A 25,537-nucleotide genomic window follows, 5' to 3' on the forward strand; every position below is an offset into this window, starting at 1 on the left:
CAAGACCCCAGCCAGCCCCAGGGGAGGCCAGGGATCTGCCTCTGCTGTGTCCCCAGGGTGAAGGTCCCTCACGGGAACCTACAGGTCCTGCCGGCCAGATTTCCTTCCTTTTTCCCCCTTTTATTTTATAAGAACTCATCTGCAGGCCATTGAACAAAGGGCTGCAGGGTGACCCGGGCCCAGAGGGTTTCTCTGATCGGTGCTCAGATGAGGCACGTGGCATCCAGGTGTGGCTAATGAATGGCTGGTATTTCTCATCCGCAGCTGGCACTGCCGTACTCCCCACGCAGCGTCCGCTCTCAACCTGGGATGTGAGTACGGCCCAGGACCGTGGCGCCTGTGACCGACAGGTACCAAAAGACCAGGTCTCAGCCACAATGACCACTGTCTGCTCCTGTGTCCCCTGGCACAATAAGGTGACTGAGGGGCGGGCCATGTGACCTCCACAGGGGGAAGACGAGGGCTTTGGAGGGCACGTGCTCAGCCGCATCTGACTCTTGGCAACCCTGTGGACTGTAGCCGTCCAGGCTCCTCTGTCCACGGGATTCTCCAGGCAAGAATACTGGAGTGGGTTGCCATTTTCTCCTCCAGGGGATCTTCTCCACCTAGGGATTGAACCCGCATCTCCTGTGTCTCCTGCATTGCAGATGGATTCTTTACCACTGAGCCCCCTGGGAAGCCACTGGAGGGCACTGCTGCTGCTGCAGCTAAGTCGCTTCAGTCGTGTCCGACTCTGTGCAACCCCACAGACGGCCTCCCACCAGGCTCCCCCGTCCCTGGGACTCTCCAGGCAAGAACACTGGAGTGGGTTGCCATGTCCTTCTCCAATGCATGAAAGTGAAAAGTGAAAGTGAAGTCGCTCACAGACGTTGCTAAATCCAAATCCCATCACAGGTGACAGATCTGAGCAGCTCCCCTGCCTCCTGGTCTCTTGCATGTCAAATGGGGTCCAGAAGACACTCAGCTGCTGAGTGACCCCCAGGCGAGGTCACAGTTGCTGACCTGCGACCCTTACCACCAGCCAGGCCTGGCCCTCACTGCCTTCCGTGATTCGCCCTTTAGTCCTGGGCAGCCACCGTTAGTGTCCTCATTTTATATTTGGGAAAATGGAAGCACAGAGAGGTTAAGCCACTGGCCCAGTGCCACCCACCCACCTTGAGGGATTTGAACCAGGCCCTCTGGCTCTAAAGTCCTGGGGTTACCCTCTAGCCAGGCTGAGGGCTATTGTCCACTGTCTCACAATGGACACAGGTTGAGCGTCAGGTACAGAGGTGAATTCCTAGTCTCTCCTCTTGCCCACGTCGCTAGATGGACCATCCATCGGATGATGGAAAGAGGGGGTGTTCTCCCTGGCTGAGAAAGAGGCTGGACTGGGTCTAAGATTCTGCTAAGGAACCAGTTTAAGCCCTCCGGAGACCATGTCACCCATGACAGAGGGGACAGGGAAGTGACGACCAACCACAGACATCAAACAAGGGGAGAGGGGATGGTCCAGAGCCCGGCAACAGAGCAGCACGTCACGGAGGATGCTGGCAAGCAGACACACTGTGAGCCCTGCACCTCCGGAGGGCTTGGGCAAAGGAACCACCAAACAGAACAAGCCCTGCCACCGGGGAGGCAGGTATCAGGAAGGAGGCGTCAGCCACAGGCTCGGACAGCAGAGGCCCGTTTCTCAGTCCCAAGGCCTGGATGCTTCAAAACTCAAAGTACAAAACAGAGCAAGCCGTTTCATCAGGCATCAAGCCCAGCTGAATGGGTGTAGTCTGCCAGACCCTGAAAAATCCCAGGCTCCCAAGACCAGGAAAAGGAGGGAAGGGCAGACACTTGCCCAGGGCACCCCAGGTTCCAGCCAGCGCTGCAGTGGGCGCCCCGCCATCCCTGGGTTACGGGAGAAGAAACCGAGGCCCCGGGGCATAAGACACCCCACTTAAAGCCACACACACAGAGGGTGAGAGCTGGAGCAGGCATCGTCTGAACCCAGACTCCTCTGGGGCCCAAACCCGCTTTTTCTCTTACCATCAGGCCGACAGCCCCACGGCGGCAGGTTGCACTGTGTCTCAATGAGATTTATACATGGCCCTGCTGACCCCACACCCCCCAGAATTATGAGACAATACATTCAATACATTTCAGTTGCTTAAGCGCCTTCTCCACCCTCCCACCCCCACCAAGTGTACGGCTCTTTTCTCGGGCAGCCCCAGCAAACCAAATCAATCACCCATCCCGGGAAATCCTCCTCCACACAGGCCTCAGTTTCCCCCATCCCGGCTCGGTGTAAATCCTGGGGTCGCTTCCAACGTGAGTGTTCAGCAACTCCGTGTGGCATGGCAGGACAGAACGAGCAGGCCCCGGGGCCAGGAGGCGCGGGCACCTGGAGCCTGTCCCAGCCCAGCTGCCAGCCTGGGCCACTGCCTCTGCACCCCCGGAGGGCCACCCGCTCCTGCCCAACCAGCTTCTTGCTCTTTTGTGAAGCTGGCTTCTGGACACACGTGGAGCCTTCGCTGCTGATCAGCCCCGCAGGGAAGTGAACGGAGGGAACCACAGAGTGGCGTCAATGACAGCCACCCCCGGCCCGGCCCTGCCAGGCACGGAATCCATGGGGAGAATCATACCACGGACCCAGCTCCAGATGAATCATCGCAGGGGGAGCAGCTGCGCGGATGAAATTTTAGAGCTGACACGAGAAAGAAAATACGAACTGCAATACACTAATTTAGACTGTGGACACTCCAGTGCATTTTTAATTAAAGCTATTCTGGAGCTAAATAGAGGCAGTGGGGGGAGGGGGAGGGGGAGGGGTGGGCAGTGGAAAGGGAACCCATGGAGGCCCTCTACCCCTCCCCCCAAACCCCAAAACCATATCATCTGAAGATAGTTAAAAGAATAATGTTGCTCTCTGCTGATTTTCACCAAAAGGCAGACTTTTCCGCTTTGCACAGGGCTGGAGGTTCCTGGGCAATTTTTATTTCACTGACAAGACTTAGGTGCCAGAATCATAAAATCTCACAAGCCAGAGCCCACGAGGCTGTGGCCAGATTCCCACCCATGGCAGCAGTCTCCTTCCTAAACCTGGTCATCCATCCTCCCATACTCCCACCCATCCACCCTTGATTACCTCCAAAGATGATATACTCACTACCTTACGAAGCTGCTCTCCCTGGGTTAAGCAGATCTTCCTCACTCTGGGCAAGAGCCAGTCTCCCCTCTGACCCAGAAGACTGGGTGGGATACAGCCAGGGCTCCCCAAATGCATCCACCAAGTCCAGCTGGGCACTGAGGATGTGACCGCTGAGGTCCTGCAGCCCAGTCCATGAGGAGCTGACACTCCAGCATAGGTGGGGGCCGAAATCCCCAAGGGAGGATCCCAAAACCCCTTCAGCAAGAGCAGCCCGCGGTGCAAAGAGAGCTCGGGGCAAGTGCTCACTGGCTAGTCTCTGAGTTCCCAGCACTTCTCCTGCACTAGCAAGAAGCTGAGCAAAAAGATGCTCTTATTCCCTAAAGCCCAATCTGATTGCCTGCAGCCAGCAAGCCTGGGCCCAGGTGAGAGGCCACTCCTCCACCTGAGGGATGGAAGTCTGTGTCCGGAGAGCCTGGCCCGAGCGTTGGCACAACTGGGGACAGAACCCCACTGCTGCTGCCTCCAGGGCAAGGCCCCCAGGGAGCAGGTCAGAGCAGGCTTGGCGGGGGAGGGCCCAGACAGAGAAACCCCCTGCCCAGGCGGTGGCCATACCCGATGCTCCAGACACAGGGCCCCTGTCAACCTCCACCTCTGCCCATATGGGCAGGGGGCAAGTGGACACAGCCATGGTGGGGTGTTCCACAGGGAGGAGGAAGAGGAAGGGCTGCCACTCTGGGGCCTGAGCGTGTGTAGGTTTTGAACAAGTCCAAGTCCCCAGTGGCTCAGTGGTAAAGAATCTGCCTACAATGCAGGAAATGCGGGTTCGATCCCTGGGTCGGGAAGATCCCCTAGAGAAGGAAATGGCAACCCACTCCAGTATTCTTGCCCAGAGAATCCCATGGACAGAGGAGCCTGGCGGGCTGCAGTCCCTGGGGTCACAAAAGAGTCAGACACGACTGAGCGACTAAATGACAAGCAACAAGGCCAAGCCCACCACGTGCAAGTGGGTGCATGTTCTCGATGGGACAGCGTGGCCTAGGAGAGCAGGGGCCACGGGGACACGTCTACCCTGATCCTTGGAAACAGGACCACAAGCCACGGCTGGGCTGGACCATGGAACAACACTGCAAACAGCATCCGGAATTTGGGGTCCATGCTTTCAACCTGCTTCTCCCCAGAAACAGTGCGATTCTCCCCTCCTTGTTGGACAGGAACCAGCTCCAGAGCCAAGGCCCCGAAGTCCTGATGCTGCGCACCCCCTGGTCACCTCTGCCTACAGTTCCCGCAACCCCCCACCACACACCCTCCTTCACAACCAGGACCAGCCCCCAGGGAGTGTTTGGATGTAGGGAGCCCCAGCTCACACCCAGGCGAGCCCCCAATCTCCCTGCCCTCACCAGGCCCGAAGAGCGTGCACACGTGGGGCCAAGCAGCCGACACCCGACACCCGACATCTGAAAACGGGCCTCGCAATCTGATGCCCGGCTGCACACCTGACACGGCGGCCATGGAGGAGCGAGGCCAGGGTGCGTGGACCACGTACTCCGCGGAGTCCTGCGGACCTAAGGGAACCTTCCAGCCGCCCATGCAAGGGCGAGAGGTGGGACGGCATCCGTGGGGCTGCCCTCGGGGCTGTGAGCATCCCAGCAGCCACCCGGTGGGCAGTGGCACTGGTCGCCTAACAACGGGGCACAGCCACTGAGCCCTCCCTGGGGTCAGTTCCCAGAAATGCGCTCTGGGATCCAGGCTGGCCGCTTATGAGCCAGCAGGCGTGGCTGGGGAGATGCGAGTGCTAAGATGGAGTCAGGGCTGAGGACAAGCGGGAGAGAGGCTGGAGGGTCCACCCAGCCAGCTGCCCACCCCCGCACGGGGCACCCCGATTGATCAAGCTGACCACAGGCTCCCAACAGCTCTCCGCCCACAGCGGGGAGGGCCCCTCATCCTCGTCCGGGCAGTCAGGCCCCCTCCATGCTTCCAGCCGCCCGCAGCTGCCCTGCTCCATCTCCTCCCTGCCCCAACCTCATCACCCATCTCTGACCCACTGTCCCCGTGCTGCGGACGGGCTGGGGTCAGGCCTGGCCTCAGCTCTCTGTGGCCCTAGGTCAGGCAGGAGGGCAGAGGGCGGACCCCAGCCTGTAAAGAAACTGGTGCAGCAGGACCAGGGAAGTTTCCCTACAAGTCTGAGCGAGGGCGAGCCTGTCTGCCTCTTGGGCCTTGATGCACCCAGCAGAGGGGCAGAGCAGCCCACTTGTTCAGCAAGTGTGGGTTCCACAGCATCTCCGGGCCCCCGAGGAGCTCGCAGGACACCGAGGGGACAGACAGCGGATGGCCGAGATGGAGGGACGCCTGGAGGCTGTGGGTCCCTGAGCAGATGTCCCTGGAGGTGACTCTGGGTGGGAGTGGGGGGCAGGTGGGATGTTGGGGGCACAAAGTGGGAAGGGACCCGGAGGCCACCTGGGGCTGGTGGCGGGGGGTGGGCCCTGGAGCGGTGGGCGGTGGCAGGGCCCACCGCGGCCCTCAGGGTGCAGCCAGCCTACCTGCGCCAGGAGCTTGTCACCCTCCAGCAGCTTCACCTTGGTCTCCAGCTGCCGCATGTAGGTGGACGAGGGATCTGAAAGACACAGGAGTCACGTCACCTGTTGGCAGACTGTCTCCAGCAGGAGGGCCCTCCCCTGCGTGCCCCCCCGGTGGGCCTTGGGGCCTGGTTTCCCCTGTCCACCTGCAGAACCGAGGTGAGGGGTGCTCTCACCAGCTTGTTCTGGGCTGATGCCTTCAGCCTCCTCAGGGCTTCAGGTCCAAAAGGAGGTCCCTGATGGCCCCCTCACCCCGGGGCAGACCCCCAGGGCCCGCAGTACAGGGAGGCCCTACCCCACGCAGTGGGGGCAACTGGGCTTCCCCTGGTCCGTCCCATCTGAACTTCCACAAACAACTGTAGGCGTAACCCAGCACCTTTCCTGCGGTCAGGGGCCGGACCAGAGACACCCCCAACCACACGCCCCCAGTTTCTAAACGCAGCAGGGGGGTAAAACCCACCCTCCCTTGACTCACTGAGCCTGCTGCTTCAGAAGCAGGAGAAAGTCCGCCACCCCAGCTCCCCACGGGGCTGGAAATGGGCTCAGAGGAGAAAAGTCCCTCCAGGCCAGGACAAGGGAGCTGGCAAGGAGAGGGGGCAGGCGGAAGGAGGCAGGACGCGGGCAGGGGAGGTCACAGCAGGGGCAGAGGGAGGAGGCTGGGCCGATGCCTCGGTGACAGTGTGGCCACCTCCCCAGGTCTGCGGGCACCCGGGAGGGGCCTGCCGCTTGCCTCTGAAGTCCCACGGCCGCCTGGCTCAGGAGCCAGCCAGGACCCTGCCCACCCTGGGCCAGCCTGCTGCTCCTGCCTTGCCCCCCCACAGCCCACGACAGGACTCAGGGTCTTCCTACCTCACACTGTGACCCTTCATCTCAGAAGACACCATTCCTTCGATGTAAGCCAGCTCCCTAACCCGCCCATAACAACGCCCCCCACAGGGCTTTCGATCTTCTTGGGCGGGGGGCAAAGGGGGCTTGGCTGTTGCCAGAGGACAAGCTGGGACCATCATGCAACCAAGGCAGCAGAGTCAGCATGACCCCAGAGGAGCCCCCAGCCCTGAGGGTCCCCGTGTGTGACATGGACATCACACCCCTTCCCCACGGAGCCTGTGGGCCAATGAGGAGCCCACTGGTGCCCTGTGAGGACGGGGCAGTGGGTGGCCGCCTCCCCAGGTAGCATGACCCCTCCCCTGCACTGGAGCTCGGCCCCGGCTCCACCAGCCTCTGCCCATCAGGAGCTCTGCCCTCTGAGATACCTGGGAGACACTTCCCCTGTAAGTGCCCGGCTGCCCCTTGACCTGCCTGCTGGGGGTCACTCTGTGCCCCGAGCACCTCAGAAGGACCTGGGAGGCTTGTGTGCCCAGCCCAGGACCAGACCCAGGAGACTGCGGCCCAGCCCTGGGCAGGAATGGGGGCAGCCCACCCCACCCCAGTTACACAGCCGACTCCTGCCCTTGCTGTCCGCCAGTCACCTCTCAGGAATGTGCAGGCTTCTAGAGGAAGAAGGCCGCTCGCCCGCCAGCCTCCCACCCCCAGCTACATGGGGGACCCCGGCAGACACAGGGCAGCTCTGCAGGGAGCCCTGCGTGGTGGTCTCCAAGAGGTGAAGGGGCTTCTTCATACACACACGGGGCAGTGGCGGAGGGGGGCTGGACCTGGGGGGTGACTAAAGGCCCCCCACTAGGACGCAGCACCCAGGTCAGGGCTGGGTAGATTTCCCCTGCCTGAGCAGGGGGCCCTCGGCGGTCACTACAGTCCATGCCCTGTGCCATCCCCCGCCTCAGTTTACCCACCTGTCTGCCCAAACTGACCAGCAGCTCCCACATCCCATCCACACCCACCCACACGCACCCACACCCGCCCACACCTATGTACAGGCCTGACGGGAAGGGCCTTAGTGTTTGTGGTTTGCTGGGCCCTCTGAGCACCAAGTCGGAGATGGGGTGCAGCCTGGGCTCCCCAACACTTTGTGTCCCTCACGGGCTGCTGGCAGGAGGGTTCCCTGGAACACCACCTGGGAAAAAGACCCTCCCAGCTCCACGCAGATGGTGTTACAGTGACCAAACTGAAACTGCTTGTTCAACAACAGCAGACAGTTCACACCCTTGTCATCATTCAAATGACGGTTGGGAGAGCTTCCCTCCTCAATGATACAGGAGAAAAAAAAAAAACAAAACACTTCAACGCCAGTGAAAAGAACTGGACGCAAAAGCACACATATAATTGCTGTTGTGTTTAAAAATATCTGTGTATTGAAATAAATCCAGGAAGGAGGCACACGGAAATACTGATCGCAGCGTTGCTCACTAGGGGATGGGTGATTTTTTATTTATTCACACCATTGCCTGTTAGTTTTCCAATAATCTGCTTTTAGAATAGGGAGAGATCTTTCTTTGTAAAAAAGGAGGAGAGATTAAATGATTCCCTCCCACATCACAAAGCCCCCTATTGATGTCAAGGGGGGCCCAGAGCATGGCCTGGAAAGTGGACCCCATTAACCCACCCTCTGCCCACGTCCCCCAGTTCTGGCCTGGGGGCCTTTCCTGAGCCCCAAGCCCAGCCCTGAGCCTGCCCAACCCTGCTCAGTTTAACAGCGATGAGGCCGCCTTCTCAAAATCCCAGATAAACCTCCCCTGTGCCACGGGACCCCTCCCCACTGTCTCTACCCTCAACTCCCCAAACCAGCCTGTGCATGCTGCCTGGGGCCAGGGAGCCGGACATCTGGTCACCCGGGGGTCAGAGCAGGTGCCCTGTGGTGGGGAAGAATGACAGCCAGGTGGACCTTCAAGTAGTGGGGGGTGGTGGGAGAAGGGGATGGCAGAAAGGGCCTGGCTCCCTCATCCTCCCCAGCAGCCTTGGGCAACTGGGATCCCATGGGGCGCCTCCATGCCCCAGCCTCCAGGAGACAAGCGTGTAATTAAATTAATCCCAGGGTTTGCAGTAATGAGTGGAGCCAGCAGAGAGGGAAGCGTCATTTCCTGGCCTGATGGCTTGGCGGAGGGGGTGGGGGTGGGAGAGGGGTGTAAGGGGGGCGGTTGATTGCAGAAGGGATCCCCGAGCTGGGCTGGCCAAGGTATCCATCCCCTCAGACCTCCCCTGACTGGTCCAATTCTGGGGGACTCACAATCCACCTTCCATCCGAGGAGACAGGGAGCGCCCCCCGCAATGGTCTCACTCCCAGGAGCCTGAGTACCAGCTCTCTGTACACCCCTCCTCAAGGATCCTTGTTCCCGGGGTTACGGCCCATGGGGCAGGGGGAGTCACGGAGCTGCAGGTCTCTGAGCCCCTCCCCGCCGGTGCTGGTCAGCTCCCCCCAGGAGCCCTGTGTCAGGTGTTGGCCCTGACCGTCAGGCCACCCTGCCCTCCCAGAAGCCGCCAGGTCACATCTCCCCTCCTGGCCCAGACCCCCGCCTGGCTAGGCAATGTCACTCCAGCCTCAGCATCAGTCCAAACTGCAAGAATTTGGGGGCCAGAGGCCATGTCCAATCACCCATCACCCCCTCCCCACCTAGCTCATAATGTTTAACAGGCCCTGGGGCCGCCTCCTCAAAGTCCTTGATAATCCTCACTGCTGGGCGCCCAGAAGGTCCTGGGAGACCTAAGGACTTAAGGAGAATTCATCCTTCCGAGTGGGTCAGACTGGTTTCCCCAGAGGAGTCGACCTTCTCAATCCTGTGAGCTCCCCTCAGCAGCAGCAACAATGACAGTCAGAAGCACCCAGCCTGTGACCGTGACATGGCACCCCCAGGCCACCCAGGGCAGAGCAATGCCAGCGGCCAAGGGCCAGTGTTCCCCGGACCTCAACCCGCAGCACTCATGCTGCCTCACCATGAACTTTCGTCTTAGTGTGGATGAGACACAGATGCGTGGGCAAGCGGTTAGGTGGGGGGTGGGGGGGGCCTGGGAAGCTCAGGTTGGGGGCGTGGGGAGGTGAGGGGGGACCAGAAGAAGCCGAGGACAGGGGGGGTCAACCCTCTGGGGAGCTCCGGGGGCCTCGGAGTCACTCGCCGAGCCAGGGGCTCGCTGACGGGAGCTGCTCCTAGCAGACAAAGGGTGTGCGTGCCCCAGGACTGCCCACCTGGATGGGGGACGGGACAAGCCCCCATGCAGAGCTGCAGGTGCCGGCAGGCGAAGCGGACGGTGGGCTCAGAAGCGGTAAGTGCCAGGGGGACCTGGGAGGGCTCCAACAGTGCCTGCCATGGTCAGGAGAAAGTTCGATTCTCCTTCTCTGCACGGGAGGAAGGGGATGGAGGCTGGGGGTCGGGCGCATGACACAGCGACACGGGTGAGTCTGCAGCTGCCACTTCTCCCCGGGTCCCCACCAGCCCTGATCCCTGCCAGCCCACTCTCCTTGAGCAGGGGCCCCTAAGGGGCTGGGGACAGGCAGGCTTTGTGGCTGGTCGCTAGCAGGAGACGCAGCCATGCCTTGGGGCCCTCCGTGGGGGCTCACGCCCGGATGCCCTGCCCGGAGACGGCTGACGTGTCCACGTCTGATTCAATTCCGTTCTCCTCCCGCTTCATTAAGAAGGGGTCACTTGCGGCATCAGGGCTGGGGGCTCCATCGGGCCTGAAAGTTCTCATTAAGCCGAGGCCCTCTCACTGCTCCAGGTTCCCTCCCCCATCTGCCCCAGGGGATAAGAGCAGCTCCTAAAATCATCTCTGCCTTCCCGGGAGCCATTCTGGGCTTCTCTGCTTTCTCCCCCATCTCAAGACTCACCTCCAAGGGGGCAGGTGAGCACTACCCATGCCTGCGGCCACGGAAATCGGAACCAAGCAGGGCAGGCCCAGAAGACACCTCCGCTCTGCGCCACGGGGCTCAGTCTCCACGTGCGCCTCCCACCTGCCCAGGTGGTGGAGCTGTCGCCTCTGACAGGTGACCCCATGGGAGGTATCCCCCGCCCCCAGCAAGGCACAGGCTACAGCAACACACCGAGCCACACAGGCAAGGGCCACCAGGAGCACCACCCCAGCGGGCTCCGACCAGCTCCAGCAACAGGGGCTATGCTCTGAATGCTTGTGTCTGCCCCCACTGCAAAATCCACATGTTGAAACCTAACACCCAACAAGACGGTGCTAAGAAGCAGGGCCTTCGGGAGGTGATTAGGTCAGGAGGGTGGAGCCCCCATGAGTGCAATTAGTGCCCTAATAAAAGAGACCCCCGAGCACCCCTTTGCCCCCTGCCTTGTGACAACACAGCAGGGAGAAGGCCATCTATGAACCAGGAAGTAGCCCTCCCCAGACACCGAATCTGCTGGCACTTTGACCTTGGGCTCCCAGCCTCCAGATGGAGGAACTCCTGTTGTTTATAAGCCACCCAGAGCAGCTGGAGCAGACTCAGACAGACACAGAGCAAGGCGCACTTGCCTGCAGACTGGGCTTGGCAGGCCCTAGGATGACGTTCCCATTGCCTTCACCTCTAATGAAAGAGCCATGCAGGTCCACCCCCCACCCCTCTAAACCACCCCCCACCACCACAAGGACACTAATCCAGCTGAGCCCAGGGACCATCCTGTGTCCTGAAAGGACTTAAAGGGTGTTCCAATCCCAGACCCACCTACTCCCGACCCTGGGCAATCCCAAAGGTCACCAGAGCACTGCGTTCTCACAGAGCAGACAGTCCCCAAATCCAGGACCGGAAAGGTGAGTCACCAACTTCATGACAGTCCAGGCTGCCATGAGCTCCAGGCTGCCAGCGGGGAGTGAGCTCCCCACTGCTAACGGGAAGCAAGCAGAGCCTGAAGCCTGGACAGAAGCCCTGGTAACACTGAGGTTTCTCCATGAAGCTGGGAGGAAAGGCATGGGGAGCACTCACTCTGCTCCCATCTAGTCCCCCCCAGGGACCCCGCCAGGTGGGCGGCAGAAAGCCCAACCTACAGAGAAGGAAAAAAACACTCAGCAAGTGTGACCCTGGGTCCACCCAAGGTCACAGGGCCAGATGCTGGCAGGACCAGCAGTCAGCAGGCTTGTCCCAGGGCATGGTCCCCTTCTGCGAGGGGTTCCCAGCCTAAGGAAGGAGCTGCAGGAATAACCATGTCTGCTGAAGGGCAAAGGGTAGAGTGAAGAGGCTCACCCTGGGATGACAGGGCACAGAGAGAGCAAGGATGTGCTGACAGGGAGAAATCAGGGAGTCCTGCCTGAAGGAGGCGGCATCTGAGCTGAGCACTGAAGAGCAAGCAGGACGCTGACCCGCAGGCAAGTGGGGCAGGGATGGAAGGCAAGTCCCAGCTGAGGGTGCAGAGTGAGCAAAGGCAGGGAGGTGGGTCAGGCAGGTTCGGGAGCACCTGGGCCGGTGCCCACTGGCATCTGTCGCCTGGCACCCAGTGTTGCCCCAGGAGGTGCGGGCTGAATGTGAGACAGGCATTATTTATGGATGAAGGCGAGAGGCTGCAGCAGGGATATCAGAGGAACATCAGGTTCCTGTGAGGACGCCGCTTGGCAGGGGCAGCGCTGAGCAGGGCAGGCTGCCTCGGCACCTCCCTCCTCCGGCAGGGCCAGCCCACCTGAGTTGCCCACAGTGGGTCCGCAGGGCATGCAGGCCAAGGCAGCTGACTTCCAGAGTCTCGGGTGTGAGAAAGACCTCTCCCGTCCACACAGAACAAACGAGAACACAAATTTTACTGAGCACTGACTGTATGCCTGGAGTAGGGAAGTGGAAACCCACTACAGTATTCTTGCCTAGAAAGTCCCAAGGACAGGTGAGCCTGGCGGGCTACAGTCCACGGGGTCGCAAAGAGTCAGACAGGACCGAGCTCATACACTACTGTCTGTCAGCAGGCCCTGAGCAAAAGCCCAATCCTTCCGGCACCCCTGTGACCCCTGCACACCATCCCTGTTTACTGCAGAGGGACTGAGACCCAGAGAGTCCAGAGTCACACGGCGAGAACACGGCAGGGTTGGGATGTGAACCCAGCTTTGTCTACAGCCAAGGCTCTTTCCGCCCTCCCTCGAAGCGCCCTCAGCAGCCCTGGGGCCACACGATCACCCTGGGCCTCTCAGAACGTCACGGCCATGGGAAGTAGCGCTGCTCAGCCGCAGCCCCGGCCCGGTCAGGGGAACAGCGATTTTCACCCACTCCCCAGATGGAGAAACCAAGATGCAGAGGGTCCCAGGAACCGGTCCCGTCACAGAGCTCATAAAAGCAGGCCTGCAACTTGAGATGTGCGTGCGTACATGTGTGTGAGTGTGTGTGAGTGTGTGTGTCCATCCCCAAACCTGGTGCTCTTCCAGGCCACCCATCAAGGCACACAGGGCAAGGCCGGGAAGGCCCACGGCTCCCCTTCCCTCCCCTCCCCTCCCTGAGCACACATTCTCACCGTGGGGCAGCTCTGGAAACTCTCCGCCTCCAAGGCAGGGCCCAGGCCCCAGGGAGCTCCACCCTGGACAGCGTTCTCCTGGCTCTCTCTCCCCTCGGACTCCCCTCCGCCAAGAGCACCTGCCGGCCCCCAGGCTTTGGACCTCACGGGGTCACGAGGCTCCGAAAGGCTGGCACCCAGCCCCTCCCCGGCTCCCCCATCCATGCCCTGAGACAGCGGGCCCTGGAAACCTCAGATCCCACCTCTCCAGCTCAAACGACCCAGCCGTGCCCCACCTTCCTCAACCGGATCCTGCGGAGGCAAGAAAATGAATGGGCACAGAGAAATGAACACCTCACAGATGAAAACTGAGACCTCCCCACGCCAGCCGCTCACCCTCTCCCGACGAGGCACATGGCTGCCCCTGGCGGCCCCCTGCCCCTCCGTGTACCATGCGCACGGCTCCGGGGACCCACAGGTTGGTGCTCTGCCCTCCTGGGGCCACCCGGTGTTTAATTCAACCCACCTGGAAATCCGGAGGGACCGGCCCAGCAAACTCAGAACCTGCCCAGGTCTGGATCCACCTGCAGCTGCAGGTGTTCTCAAGCCAAAAACTCAAACTCATTTTCTCCATCTACTGCTTAGGAAGCCTGACAAGCCAGACTGAAACCAAGGGAAAAGAGGGAAAAAGAGACTTTTTTCCCCACACCTTCAGTTTTCCCTGCTGACTCAGAGGGTAAAGCATCTGCCTGCAACGTGGGAGATCCAGGTTCGATCCCCATGTAGGGAAGATCCCCTGGAGAAGGAAACGGCAACCCACTCCAGTACTATTGCCTGGAGAATCTCATGGACGGAGGAGCCTGGTAAGCCACAGTCCATGGGGTCGCAAAGAGTCGCACACGACTGAGCAACTTCACTTCAGTTTGCAGGCCCAGAAATTAGCCTGTGTGCTTAGGTGCCAGGGCAGGTGTTGGCCTGTTAATGTCTCCTCCCCAGCCAACCCCGATTTCGCTCTGAATGATTCGGAATCAGTGGCAGAGGCTGAACAGACCAGCGAGAGGCCCCTCAGAAGGGGGAACACACAGAAGCCAAGTCACACCTGGCCTGTGTCTCCGCCACGGCACCTGGCTCCCCGGGGACCTTTTAACATTTGATCTCTTCTCCCCTGAAACCCACTAAACTGGACTCCAGCGAAGGGGCCTGGATGTCCACACACAATTCAGACGTCCTCCAGGTGATTCTAACGTGCACATGGGCTGGGGACCCCCGATCTATGCTGAGCAATGACTGTTCAAATGGTCCCCTTCTCGGGCTCCTTCCCCGAGGGACTCCATGCCGCCTGGCCCTGACTATTCCTTGGGGCTAAACTCCTGTAACACAGCTGTACTACAGGGACCCCGATGAGACCAAAACATGCGGATGTCTAAAAGCGCTGGGAGGAGGGGCAGGTCACGGACCCCAGAACGTATCGACCAAACCCTCTGGCAGCCACAGGGGAGACCTTGCAGGTTTGAGCAGGAAAGAGAGTTCGCTTTCCTGGCTAGGTATCAGGTACGTGTCTACCAAGCAGTCTCCTTGGAAGAAGAGCTATGACCAACCTAGACAGCATATTAAAAAGCAGAGGCATTACTTCACCAACAAAGGTCCATCTAGTCAAAGCTATGGTTTTTCCAGTAGTCATGAACGGATGTGAGAGTTGAACTATAAAGAAAGCTGGGTGCCGAATAATTGATGCTTTTGAACTGTGATGTTGGAGAAGACTCTTGAGAGTCCCTTGGATTGCAAGGAGATCAAACCAGTCAATCCTAAAGGAAATCAATCCTGAGTATTTATTGGAAGGACTGATGCTGAAGCTCAAGCTCCAATACTTTGGCCACCTGATACAAAGAACTGACTCCTTGGGAAAGACCCTGATGCTGGAAAGATTGAAGGAGAGAGGAGAAGGGGACGACAGAGGATGAGATGGTTGGATGGCATCACTGATTTGATGGACGTGAGTTTGAGCAAGCTCCGGGAGTTGGTGATGGACAGGGAAGCCTGGCGTGCTGCAGTCCATGGGGTCCCAGAGAGTCGGACACAACTGAGTGACTGACCTGAAATGAACCAAGCATGAAAAGCTGGTGGGGCCAGAATGGGGCCAACTGGCCAGCAGAGGTGGCTGGAGGGAGAGGGCAGGACACCAGGGCACATTCCAGCCGTGGGCAGGGGCAGGAGATGTGGGGAGAGGCGTGGCAGGTGAAGCAGGGAAAATCTGGGCGTGGCTGGCTCCTCAGACCCAGGGATCCCCATTCCAGATACAGGGGAGCGGCTGGAGGTATAGCCAGCAGCTCTGATGTCAGACACCTCAGTAAGAACCCCGACCGGTGGGTGAGCTGCAGAGGTGGGCTCAAGGCCTTGGGAGCAAGAAAAAGAGGGGGCTCCAGGCAGCGAGCTCTGGAGACAGCATCACATCTGGACAGAGTTTTGCCGATTCCGTAAAAATAGGAATGAGTCAGGCTCCCCTGGTGGCTCAGATGGTAAAGAATCTGCCTGCCAATGCAGGGTACCTGGGTTCGATCCCTGGGTCAGGAAGATCCCCTGGAGGAGGGCATGGCAGCCCACTCCAGTATTCTTGCCTGGAGAATCCCGTGGACTGAGAAGCCTAGTGAGCAACCATCCAGGGGGCCGCAAAGAGTCAGACACAACTTAACAACTAAACAAAAACAACTTTGGAAAACCTCACAAACACCCACAGCAAAGGGCCTCCTCTGCTGCTGCCCCCAACCCTTGGGAGCAGCCCAGTGGCGGCAGGTCAGAGCCTGCAGGGAGAGGACGGGCCCACCGGGATGGGAGGCTGACAGCAGCGGGGAGCCACCCTCCTGCAGGCAGTTCAGGGACAAGGGTGGGTCCCCTCTCTGCCCCCCACCATGCTGTGACCTTGAACAAGCCCCTTCCCCTGCCCAGGCCCACAGAGGTGTGGGTAGGAGGCCCAGGTGACCCAGAGGGCTGAGGGCAGGACCGGGAAGTGATTCAGAGCCCCTGTAGGGCAGCACCCCTGCAATTAGGCAGAGCAGTGAGGACCCGCCTGTTAAAATGACACAGACTCGGCGTGGGGACAGCAAACCGCCCTTCCCACTTGATAGGACACCCACAGCAGATGGCTGGTGACCGAAGGATCATGGAGAAGCCTGACTTCTGCGTGCCTCCCCCGAGGTCCGAGGGAGGGCGCACCCTTCTAGCCGGTGAAGGACCAACTCCTTTCGTGGCCAGCGTACGTCGCAAGAGGAGCAAACCGGTGAAGGGTCCCAGCTCCACCCTCGAGCCTCTGTAACCCCAAGCGATATGATAAAGATATCAGCCTGCACTTACGAACTGGACTTGGCAGACCGCTGTCCACCCAAAAATGCCCACTCTGGCCTCTGGAACCTATGAATATGTGACCTTACACAGTCAAAGAGACTTTGACGACGTGATTAAGGTCATGGCAGTCAAGAGCGGGGACCAGCCCGGATGATGCAGGGGAGCCCAACCTAGTCTCATGAGAGTGTGAAAAACAGAGGGCCGTTCCTGGATGTGGTCAGAGGGACGTGTGAAGTGAGGAATGGTCAGAAATGAGCACTACTGCTGGCTCTGAAGACAGGGATGGGCCACGAGCCAAGGAATGCAGGTGGCATCTAGAAGTTGGAACAGGCGGGTTTCCCCGTCAGGCCTGCTGACACCTGGACTTTAGCACTGCTGACCCCCAGGGCTAGAAGAGGATCCATCTGTGCTGTGTATGCCGCCGCAAGGTTGTCATCTGTGATGGCAGCCATGGGAATAAAAGCTGTGGCTGTGTGGCTTCGGGTGACAGGCCCAGCCACTCTGGTCTCCGTTTCATTTGAAAATGAGACGAGAGACCAGCCTTGGGAGGCTGCCATGAGGAATAAGCAAGCTGAAAAGGTAGCAAGCGGCTCTGGAAGCCCCCGGCTCAGTGCCTGGTACACTTAGTAGATGCTCAGTTAAAACCCAGCCCCATCCTCTCCCCTGCCCACGTCCCAGCGGCATGACCTTGATGGGAAAGAGTGGTGAGCGGAGGCTTCCACGCTGCCAGCCAAGGGCACCCCGCCTCTGAGCTGTGCCACCAGCACCAAGTCACCATGGAGACGGCAGCATCCGGCCACAGACACCTCCACTGCATGACTGCCCACCTGGGGCCTGGCCCACCTGAGCCCCCTGCATCTGCCTCGCCTTCACATTTAGCGAGGCTGATGCATCACCACCAGCTTGTAAAAGTGGGGTATGAATCCAATTTAGGACCGTCACACCCAGAGATTATTTGAAGCAAGGGTGGTACTGTTTGTTCATAAAACAAATGCCCCCTTCTCTATTTTAAGTTGAGATTCTTGCAGAACGTGGAGCGTATGGACCACTGAGCTGGCTGTGATGGAGAAACAAACCGCAGCTGGTTCCATAGACCGCAGGGAAGACCTCCCCGCCATAAACAGAGTCCCGGCACCAGTGAGTGTCCTATGTGCATGGACCCCTGGGGCTGCACAGACCCCAGCGCCCAGCCCCGTGTTCACGGATGCATAGCAGGTGGCCTACAGGGAGTGGGGAAGGAATGCGCGAGCAGGTGAGCCTGAGTCCAGGCTCAGCCCTGACTGCCTAGCAAACTGCTAACCCCGGCCCAGTCCAATGCCCCAGGAAACAGGGTTCAAGAGGCAGCCCAAGCCAAACCCAGGCAGAAAGGCGGGTCCAGGAAAGAAGAAAGGAACGTGGCGAGAGAAGAAATGACCCAAGCCGACACTCACCAGACCCCAGGCCCTCATGGCAACGACAGCCAGGCTGAGCAAGGCCAGGGAGGATGTGTTTACAGGTCACCTGGAGGTCTGATTCGAAGGCTGCAAGGATGGGATCAAACCCTGAAGCTGGGGGTCCAGGCACGAGGCTCAGGGAGAGGAAGGACGAAGCTCCTCCCGGGCAGGGGAGCCTGTACCCCGGACAATCCCATGCTACATGGATGGAGGGGTCTCCTGCGGCACCTAGGGGGGACGGGCAGGAGCCGGCTACCACCTGGTGGGGCTATGATTTTGCTGCATGACTCAGCTCCTCTGAGGAAGCTCACAGACCTGCACGTCCACCCTGGGTCATCATGTGGGCCTTCACGAAGCATGGAGTGCCCCAGGCAGGCCCTGGGCTACAGCTGGCAGGGAGAAGGCACACACAGCCACATCCCTGCCACGCTGCGAGGAGCGCCGGGGCGTGGGGTCTGGGCTGGCTGCATTTGCCAGGCAAGCCATCCCCGCCCATCCCACAATGCATACCATGGAGACAGACCAGGCTCCCAGGGTCCCCCAAAAGGCCGCACAAGACCCTGGCAGAGAGGGGCTACAACCCTGTAGGCACTGGTGCTGACAAGGGTGCCAGGGTAGTGGGGATTCACCTGGCCCTGCCAGCCTCCCCAGGTGCCTTCCCATCCTGCCATCAGCTCTCTGAACAACCCTCTGGCCCAGGCTGCCTTTCACTCGGTCAACGGAGCTGGAATTGCCCTTTGGACCCTCCGCTCTCCCCACGAGGGAGGGGGTGCATGAGCTTCCAGGATTCAAAGGTCACCCATTCACCTTGGGCAGGGCCCAGAAAACCCTTCCCTTCCCACCGCGACCTCAGTGGGTGGGTCCAAATAGGACTGGCGAGCCAGGCCTCCATGGCGCCTCTAGTCAAGGCTCAGCTGCCAGGGAGACCCCAGCGCCTGCCCATTCTGGCAGGGGAGGTCCTTCCCCAGGGCGCCTCTGGAGTGCACCGACCCTCTGCATGTTTCTGGGTAGAGAAGGTGGCTAACCCTCACATCCCGTACGCTACATAGAGCAGGAACCCTCAGCCCTCTCCCCGGCATCAAACACCCGCCCTGGGCAGAGAGGGGACCAGTGAGGCTGTCATGGCAAAGGGTCACCAAGCAGCGAGGGAGCAGAGTCCAGGCATCAGGGCCCAGGGCCCTCCACCACTCGCGGTGTGACCCTGGGCAGGTCGCCTGCCTTCTCTGGGCCCCGGAACACCTTTTTCTGTACGACGAGGAAGTTGAAGGCCTCTGGGGGCCCTTCTGGCACGGTGGGCACAGGTGGGCACAGCGGGGGCAGGCCCATCACTGCAAGCAGCACCCCTGCCCACGTGGCTGTTTCTTTAAGAAAGAGACGAACGTGGAGAGACCCGAAGGTCAGGAGAGCCGGTGCCAAGATGAGGTCAGCGTTACCAACGAGAACAAACAGGCCTCGGCGGCGGGGAGGAAGGGCCCTGCTGGAGAGGTGCCGGGGGAGCGGGAGGTGGGCGGGGCCAAGGCGCCACCCTCCGCGTCGTCACGCCCACAGGTGACAGGTGACAGCCAGGAGCTGCCCCACAGCCAGCGCTCAGTCTCAGCAGGGAGCCAGCACAAAGCCTGGAAAGGGGACCCCCAAGGGAGCAAAAGGGCCTTGCAGGTCAGCCTTTCCCAGCCCCTCTTCCTAACATCAGGGTTTACTGGGGGACCCCAAGAAACTCCCTAACTTGCCCAAGGTCATGGGCCCTCCTGGCCCCACTGTGGGCACACACATCAAAGTCCACCTCCCTCCTTCTCCTCCCTGGCATCTAGCCAGCTGTTTGTCCCGGGCAAGGTGACAATGACAATAACAGAGAAAGCCAGGGATCGCAATCACATTGGATAAAATAAGGATCCACACCGATAAAAACACATCCACACACACAGGCTGCTGAGCGAGAAGGGGAAGCCCTCCCTCCCTCGCGCCCCCGCCCCCGCCCCCACCCCCGCCCCCGCCCCCGGCAGAATTCCAGCTGCTGAGTGCAGGTGCACGGAGGAAGTTATGAAAAGTCACCACCACCACGGCCAGTGGACACCAGGCTCTCGAGGGTGAGCATCCGGTGAGCACCAAGACACCAGTGTGTCCTCAAAGTGCTTCCCATGGGTGGTTTATTAATCACGGAATTCCATGTACTGACCGCACAGTGGGCTGACCGTGGGAAACCTCCTGACCCCACGGAGGGAAGTCTGCTCCCCAGATGAGCCGTACCAGGTGCCCCCGGTGGGACGGGCTGACGACATGGCGTTCCCTTGGGGCCATTCCTGCCCCAGACACACAGCCTGGAATCCAATCGTGAGCCAAGCACGCGGCTGCTCCCTGCTCTTCAAAACAACCGTGAACCATCAAAGCAAGACGGAGGAAAGTTTCCCAAGGAAGGACGACCAAGGGGAGGGTGTGACCCTGCACGGGGCCCCCGATCAGAAAGCAGTTGCACAAGAGACTTGCCTGGTGGCCCAGTGATCGAATCAGTGGAGGGGAGACAGGATCAATCCCCGGTTGGGGAACCAAGCTCTCAAGTGCCTTGGAGCTCCTGAGCCCAGGAGCTCTGGAGACCACATGCCACGCCTAGAGACCCCATATCGCAATTAAGACCTGAGGCAGCCAAATAAATAAATACTTTTTTAAGAAAGAAAGCAGCTGTTATAAAGTGCCGGGCTGTGCAGAGGGCCGGCTTCCATCCCCAGGCACTGTCACCATACGGTCACCACCTAAGGGAAAGTCCTCGTTCCCAGAAAACGCGGGCTGAAGGTGTGTGTTAACCCCGACTCCTCTTAAACGGTTCGGGGGAAAAAAACAGCCCACGTGCAGAGAAGGAATGAGCAAGGGATGGACAGCCCTGGGAAACGAACGCACCTGCTCTTGGGGACGTTTAAGGGCAAGAATGGGAAAAGCCAAGGAATTCCAGCCACACAGAGTCACCTCCCATGAGGGCCATCCTGAGCGCCACCTTGCCATGCTGTCTGGAGTATCACCACGAGGGGACCTAGAGTCCCACCACGGCCCCCAAACCAACACCCCTCCTCCCAGGCAGAGGCCGTTGCTGTTGTTCAGTCGCTCAGTCGTATCCGACTGTGCAACTCCATGGACTGCAGCACACCAGGCTTCCTTGTCCTTCACCGTCTCCTGGGGCTCGCTCAAACTCATGCCCATTGGGTCAGCAGAGGCTGACCACTAACCTAAAGCACCCCCATGCAGGAAACAATCTGCGTTTCTCCAACAACAGAGCAACAGTCACGTAAATTCTGGTTAACTCACTTGAAGGGACGTCATACAGTCACTAACGAGGTTTAGAAAGACCGAGAGGAAGAGGGCGACTGTGCAATGTTGAGTGAAAAAAGCCAGATTCCACATTAAACCCCCAGCAAGATAACCAGCCACCAAAATACGCCTGCTCCAGGGAGAAAGTAAACACTCTTATGTTTTTATGAACAAAACAGGCTTATGTCAACGGCGCATTGCAGGGCAGAAGGACCCTTCAGAGCAGAGTCGGAGGTGGGAGGGGGTACTGTGCTAAATGTGTTTTGGTTTTCTTTCTACTTTTCCAAATCCTCCTGTTTCTCTGAGGAATACGTATCCCCTTAGAAATAAAATCAATCAAATCTGTGCCTGGGCCTCACGGCCCTCCCCAGCACGCAGCCCTGGAATTCCTCTTGTCACAGGAATCAGCTCACACCAGCTGCCTCCCCGGGCAGACATGTGCTGGACCCCAAGGATGAGACCCAGGAACTCTCAGGCCAGGCTGCTTCTGACTGGTGGCCTCCCAAGGCTGCCTACTTAATCCCGGCAGAGAGAGGGGTCTTCAGGCCAGTGCAGGGGCAGGCAGAGGGTCTGGACTGGGCGATCTGGGGTGAGCCCTCTGAGTCTGGGCTTCCCAGCTGGGACACGGTGACGATCACACACGAGGTGAGATCACAGGAAGGCAGCAGTGCCTGGCACAGAAGCACAGGGTGCCCCGGGAATGACAAAACCCCCATGTTGCAATTCTAGAGCCCCCCAGCCCTCCGGCGCCAGGCTCTCTCTGGAGAGGCAGGGGAAGAGGCCTGGCGATGTCCAGTGGGCCCAGCCCTTCCCCTGTGGGCATTCCAATGCCACGGAGTGAGAGTGCCAAGGACAGGCTCACTCTCAGAGGCCCCCGGAGGGAGGAAGCTATGCATGCTCTGCCCCGCCACCCCCGCCCCACCCCTGGAAGCAGGCCCCAAGTGCAGAAACACTCCGAGCTGGGAGTTGCTGTGCGGGTCACACACCTCCCCAAGGGTGCAGTTTGGTTCATCAACAGCCACCGCCCAGCTCTGCCCTGATTCCAGAGTCCCAGGAACGTGAGAAATCCCTTCTATGGGGAACCCGGATCTAGACAGGGGTCCAGGGAGTTTCAGAACCAGGAAGAGAAGCCACTCCCCCACCACCACCAAGTCCAGGGGGGACTCCAGGATTCCAGCTGCACTGGGAGCACTGGCTGTAGCCACAGGTCAGGGCCCTCCGTCAGCCAGGACAACTCGCTCACATGCACACACCACCAGCTGGCACTGCCCTGGAGGGCAGGACGTGGGGGCAGCTGTGGCCACTCTGTACCAGACCCGGCGGAGCCATGGCCTCACGGCGTGGCCTCAGCCTGTCCAGCGGGCTGGACCCGAAGACCTCTGACCTGGTCTCACAAGTTCCTCCTACCCCGAGGCCCAAACACAGCTTGTCCCCGAGGTCACTCAGCCACAGGAGAGATGCCTCAGGCAGTCCAGCCCTTCTCCCAGGGCCAAGGGGCACGAGGGGAAAGAGTGAGGCTTATTTCACAGCCTTGGGTGCCGCGCGATCTCCTGGATCTTCAGGAGCATCTTCAGCGTCCAGGATCCAAAATTCAGGGATGATGCAGATGGCGACCAGGGGAGGGGTGGGACAGGCGGCAGCAGGTCCTCAGGGAACCCCAGCACAGAGGGGCCCTGCCCGTGCCCACCCCACACCCCGATCTCCCTCCTGGGCCTACAGTGCCTCTCTTCCGCCCCCAGGAGGCAGGACCCCAGGCCACAGCTCTCAGGGGGCAGCTTCAGGAGGCTGTGCCCATCCCGCAGGAAGCACCCACACCCAAGGGTGACCTTCCCGTGGCTGCCCTCGCTGCAACAGGCAAAAGTAAGCCTCAGCGTGTCCAGATCTGAGCCCTGGGCTGGCATGAACCTGGGCGAGTCCCTCTGGCAACAGAACCACTCTGGCAACCATCCATCCATCTACCCGGCTGGAAAAGACACTCACTAGCCCGAGACAAGGGCGTTGGGGAGGCTGGAGCCTCCCAGATCATCAGGGTCAGGAAGGAGGGGCTTCAAACCACAGACCCAGGCCCAGATCACACTCAGAAGGTGCGTCCTCCATGCCTAGCCCCGGAGGCAGACTCTGAGGACAAAGGCCTGCCCTGGGAGCTCATGGCAGCGAAAGGGAGAGGGGCCAGGGCGAGGCACCCGCAGACAGGGCGGCACATGCCCTCCGAGGGCCAGGCTGTGCCAGAGCCTGCCTCTGCCTGGGAGCCCAGCCGGCCCAGCCACGTTCTGCATCCCTCGACCCCGGTGTGCCACCCCCCCATGCGTCGTTGCAGCAGGCACAGCCGGGCACAGCAAAGGCCAGAAGCAGCCTCAGACGCTCCAGGCTTCAGAGAGAACCACCGAGGCCCAGAATGCTGGAGGTGCCTGCGGGCCACCTGGCACTCCTGGGGCCCCCAGGGCTGCAAGTTCAATGTCGGGCTCTGGGCCAGGCAGGGGCCACGAGACGGCAAGGGAGCTGGCCTGGCAACCCACAAGCTCCCGACACTGTGCCACTCACGCTGGGGCCTAGGACACCTCAGTGAAGGACAGACCGAGTACGGAGGGCCAGGAGGGAGGGGGTTTCACGCCCGACCCCGCCGTGTGGCTTTGGCTCTGAGTTATCACTCTCCCAGCGGTGAAAGAGGCACCGTCACTGCAGAGCTGTGCTGTGCTGTTGCTTCCACTGTGTCTGACTCCATATGACCCTGTGGACCACAGCCCGCCAGGCTCCTCTGGCCATGGAGATTCTCCAGGCAAGAATACCGGAGTGGGTTGCCATGCCCTCCTCCAGGGGATCTTCCCAACCCAGGGATCAAACACATGTCTCTTATGTCTCCTGCATTGGCAAGTGGGTTCTTTATCACTAGCGCCACGTGGGGAGCCCTGGGGAAGTTCAGTTAAACTCGATTCCGCAGGACACAGGGAGCCCAGTACCAGGCCTGGCCCTCCCAACATGTGTACATTTCCCTCCTTCCTCTCCCCTTCTCCTGGGTCACTCATGTGAGGACCTCGAGGCAGAACTGCCCACCAGGCCCCTTGCTTCCTTCACTGGGCCATTCTCCACCCAGAAATGCCTGGCAGGCAGCTCGCCCAGGGGCAACACCACGGAGGTGCCACTGTGTGATACCCACATCTTTTGGGGAAGGCGATTCCCCCACAAAACAAAAGCACAGTCTAGGGCAGAAGACAATGGCCTCCCCCTGCAGGCTGGCCCGAGCCCCTCCGGGCATGTACAGCCCCCAGCAGGTGGCAGGTGTCTGGACGGACAGATGCTCCAGCCGAGGGCGAGGTCCCTCCCAGGACTGAGTCCTGCTCCCTACGGTGTTTCTGCTGCCCGTGACCTTGTGCCCACCTCCCCAGCTCACTCGAGCCTCAAGGACAGCGGCGGCCCCCAGCCAGTGCCCATGCAGAGCTGGCGCTCACCGCCTCCCCATCAGTGAAGGAGGGCTGGCATGTCCCTGGGTGCCCTACATGCCCACCACGGGAGGCAGGGGCTATCACCTCACAGTACAAGCCTCCCCGGGGGCAGCGTGGCCATAGCCACAGGGCACCAGAGCTGGCCGAGTCAGGGGTGCCCCCCAGTGGGGGGAGGTGACGCCCGGCATCCGCCCAGGCTCAGCCTGGCCTTGAAAGGGGAAAGGGAGGTGTTTCCGAGTGACACACGCTCCCTGAGGGCTGTCCTGGAAACCAGAGATCCTGAAGGCACCACCACCTCCTCCTCCTCTGCACACTTCACACTCACACACGGAGCTCACACTCATGCACGTACGCACACGCAAACACACACACACACGTGTGCCCCATCCCTCTCCTGGGTCTCGACACTGAGAAAACAGTATCGAGTCGGGAAGCAGTCAAGGGGTCATTTATTTTAATTATTAAAACAGCAGCCACTTACTCTCAAGCCGTCCGTAATGCCACTTAATTACCTACTACATAAAACTGCCTTTGCATCTTAGCAGAGCAATAAATCAGCTCGGAACCAGAGTTGTTTAAAGCATTCTAGCCGAAGATTCAGAGGGGTGGGGGGGTGAGGAGTTGCCCCCTCGGCGCCCCGGGAAGTGATAAACCAGGTCTCTGCTCTGAAGCCGCGGCCACAGAAGGGAGAAACGGGCCAGCTCCCGCCAGCTGGGTGCAGGCCGGCAGGCCAGGGTCCTCTCCCGGTCCCTCCGTCCACCGCGCAGCCGGCCCCTGCCCTGCCGCGCTCCATCCTTTGTGTGGCCCACAATAGCCCCGCCAGATGGCATGGCGTGGCCAGCAGCCCCTTCAAGCCAATCGCTCATCCTGTCGAGACCCAGCAGGGGCAGTGGGCAGGACACCTGGGAACTGGCGCAAGGCATGTCTCGCTCACCCCTGCCCTGACTGCCTCCCGGTCCCCGGCCCACGGACACAGGCAGCATGGAGCCCAGCTGGGCCATCAGGAGGACCTCAGGCAGGTGTAACCCCCCCGCCCAGGGGAGGGGGCCAA

The 25,537-nt window shown here is 60.2% G+C and overlaps 1 protein-coding gene across 2 annotated transcripts in view; it reads right to left on the reverse strand.

The window, feature by feature from the left end:
* The window catches only part of CCDC85C (coiled-coil domain containing 85C), a 78,231-nt gene that overhangs the window by 13,358 nt on the left and 39,336 nt on the right, over positions 1-25,537 (reverse strand). For both annotated transcript variants that reach the window (XM_070775688.1, XM_070775689.1), the window contains exon 2: positions 5,656-5,729. In XM_070775688.1, coding sequence (XP_070631789.1) covers positions 5,656-5,729 — 74 coding nt within the window. The remainder of the gene's footprint in view (positions 1-5,655; positions 5,730-25,537) is intronic.

Source organism: Bos indicus, chromosome 21 (genome assembly GCF_029378745.1).
Source record: "Bos indicus isolate NIAB-ARS_2022 breed Sahiwal x Tharparkar chromosome 21, NIAB-ARS_B.indTharparkar_mat_pri_1.0, whole genome shotgun sequence".
NCBI classification, from domain to species: domain Eukaryota; kingdom Metazoa; phylum Chordata; class Mammalia; order Artiodactyla; family Bovidae; genus Bos; species Bos indicus.